The sequence below is a fragment of the Gavialis gangeticus genome, unplaced genomic scaffold, assembly GCF_001723915.1.
Source record: "Gavialis gangeticus isolate Ggan-Ray unplaced genomic scaffold, GavGan_comp1, whole genome shotgun sequence".
Taxonomy (NCBI): Eukaryota; Metazoa; Chordata; order Crocodylia; family Gavialidae; genus Gavialis; species Gavialis gangeticus.
In genome coordinates, this window is record NW_017729025.1 from 36,622,675 (window position 1) to 36,623,948 (window position 1,274).

Below are 1,274 nucleotides of genomic sequence, written 5' to 3' on the forward strand. Positions count from 1 at the left end.
TTAAACTGTGTGCATGTATGTATGTATCTATGTGTATATATCTATATATATCTTGAAAAGATACTTTGTGCTAGTGCAGTGGTTTCCAACCTGTGGTCTGCAGACAATGTCTAAGGGGTCCATGAAAGATAACTATGAGCAATCAAACGTATGTGAATACCCACACTTACAATTCAGAGGGGTCTGCACCTTCATTTGACATTTTTTAGGGATCCACAAATGAAAAAAGGTTGAAAACCCCTGTGCTAGCAAATGAGGTTTTTTTCCACCTAACTTAGTGGAAACAGTTGTTTAAAACAAAGGAATTTATTGTGTCTCTCTTTTTTTTAGAAATGGAGGAACAGAGTGCTGGATCTGAGGCTGACGGTTTATAAAGGATTATGGGATTATACCCTAAAGAGACAGCAGGTGGAATGCCTGAATGACTGAAGAAAATGGGTGCTAATGCATCTAACTACCCTCATTCGTGTTCCCCAAGGGTAGGGGGAAACTCACAGGCACAACAGACATTCATAGGTAAATTTTCAATTCTCCTGTCACTTTTTTAACATTTGCTAGATGGTAAATACAGTGAACTCTGATTGCTTGCAATATTGGTCATGTTATGGAAAGCCTCTTATTCTAGATCACCAGTTTTGATTCTGTTCAGGTTCAACAGTACTTGAAATTTGATACGGTCTGATAACTTTTTGGTCTGTGTGAATTAAGAGTTCATTTGCCCAGTTCCTAATAAACATATGTCGTGTTGTAACATTCACTGTTGTAGTAGACCCCAAGGTTCCCTCTAAGGTGTGTGCGTGTGCGGCCACACACAACTAAAAGTGTGGCTGTGCACAGCCTTTTCAAGGCCGTGCATCAGGAGAGGTGGGGGCAGGAGCCTGGCACAGGCTCTGCCGGCTCCGGGGAAATGCTCCGCTCCCCCACATCAGGGCCGGGGAGCGGCGCACTTCCCCGGAGCCCACACTAGCCCCCCGCCCCAGCCTCCATCCCTGCCTTGCCTCACCTTAGGGAGCAGCCACTGCCTGCCCCAGTGAGGCTCCACCGGCTCTGGGACACTGCTCCCTCCCCTGCATTGCCTCGGGTAGTGAGGAGGCACGTGGCATCAGGGCTGAGGAGCTGAGCAGTGTCCCAGAGCTGGTGGAGCCTCACTCGGGGTAGGCAGTGGCTCTTTCCCGAGGTGAGGCAAGGCAGGAATGGAGGCTGAGGCGGGGGGCTGGCATGGGCTCTGCTGGCTCCCCGGGAGGGGGCCCCCCCCCCCCCCCTCTGCCCCGGGG

General features: G+C 49.8%; 1 protein-coding gene across 1 annotated transcript in view; it reads left to right on the forward strand.

Annotated features, from left to right (window-relative positions):
• Positions 1–334: 334 nt before the first annotated feature.
• Positions 335–1,274, forward strand: part of BTBD7 (BTB domain containing 7) — a 74,770-nt gene continuing 73,830 nt past the window's right edge. The window contains exon 1 of the mRNA XM_019518634.1: positions 335–516. Coding sequence (XP_019374179.1) covers positions 435–516 — 82 coding nt within the window. The 5' untranslated portion in view covers positions 335–434. The remainder of the gene's footprint in view (positions 517–1,274) is intronic.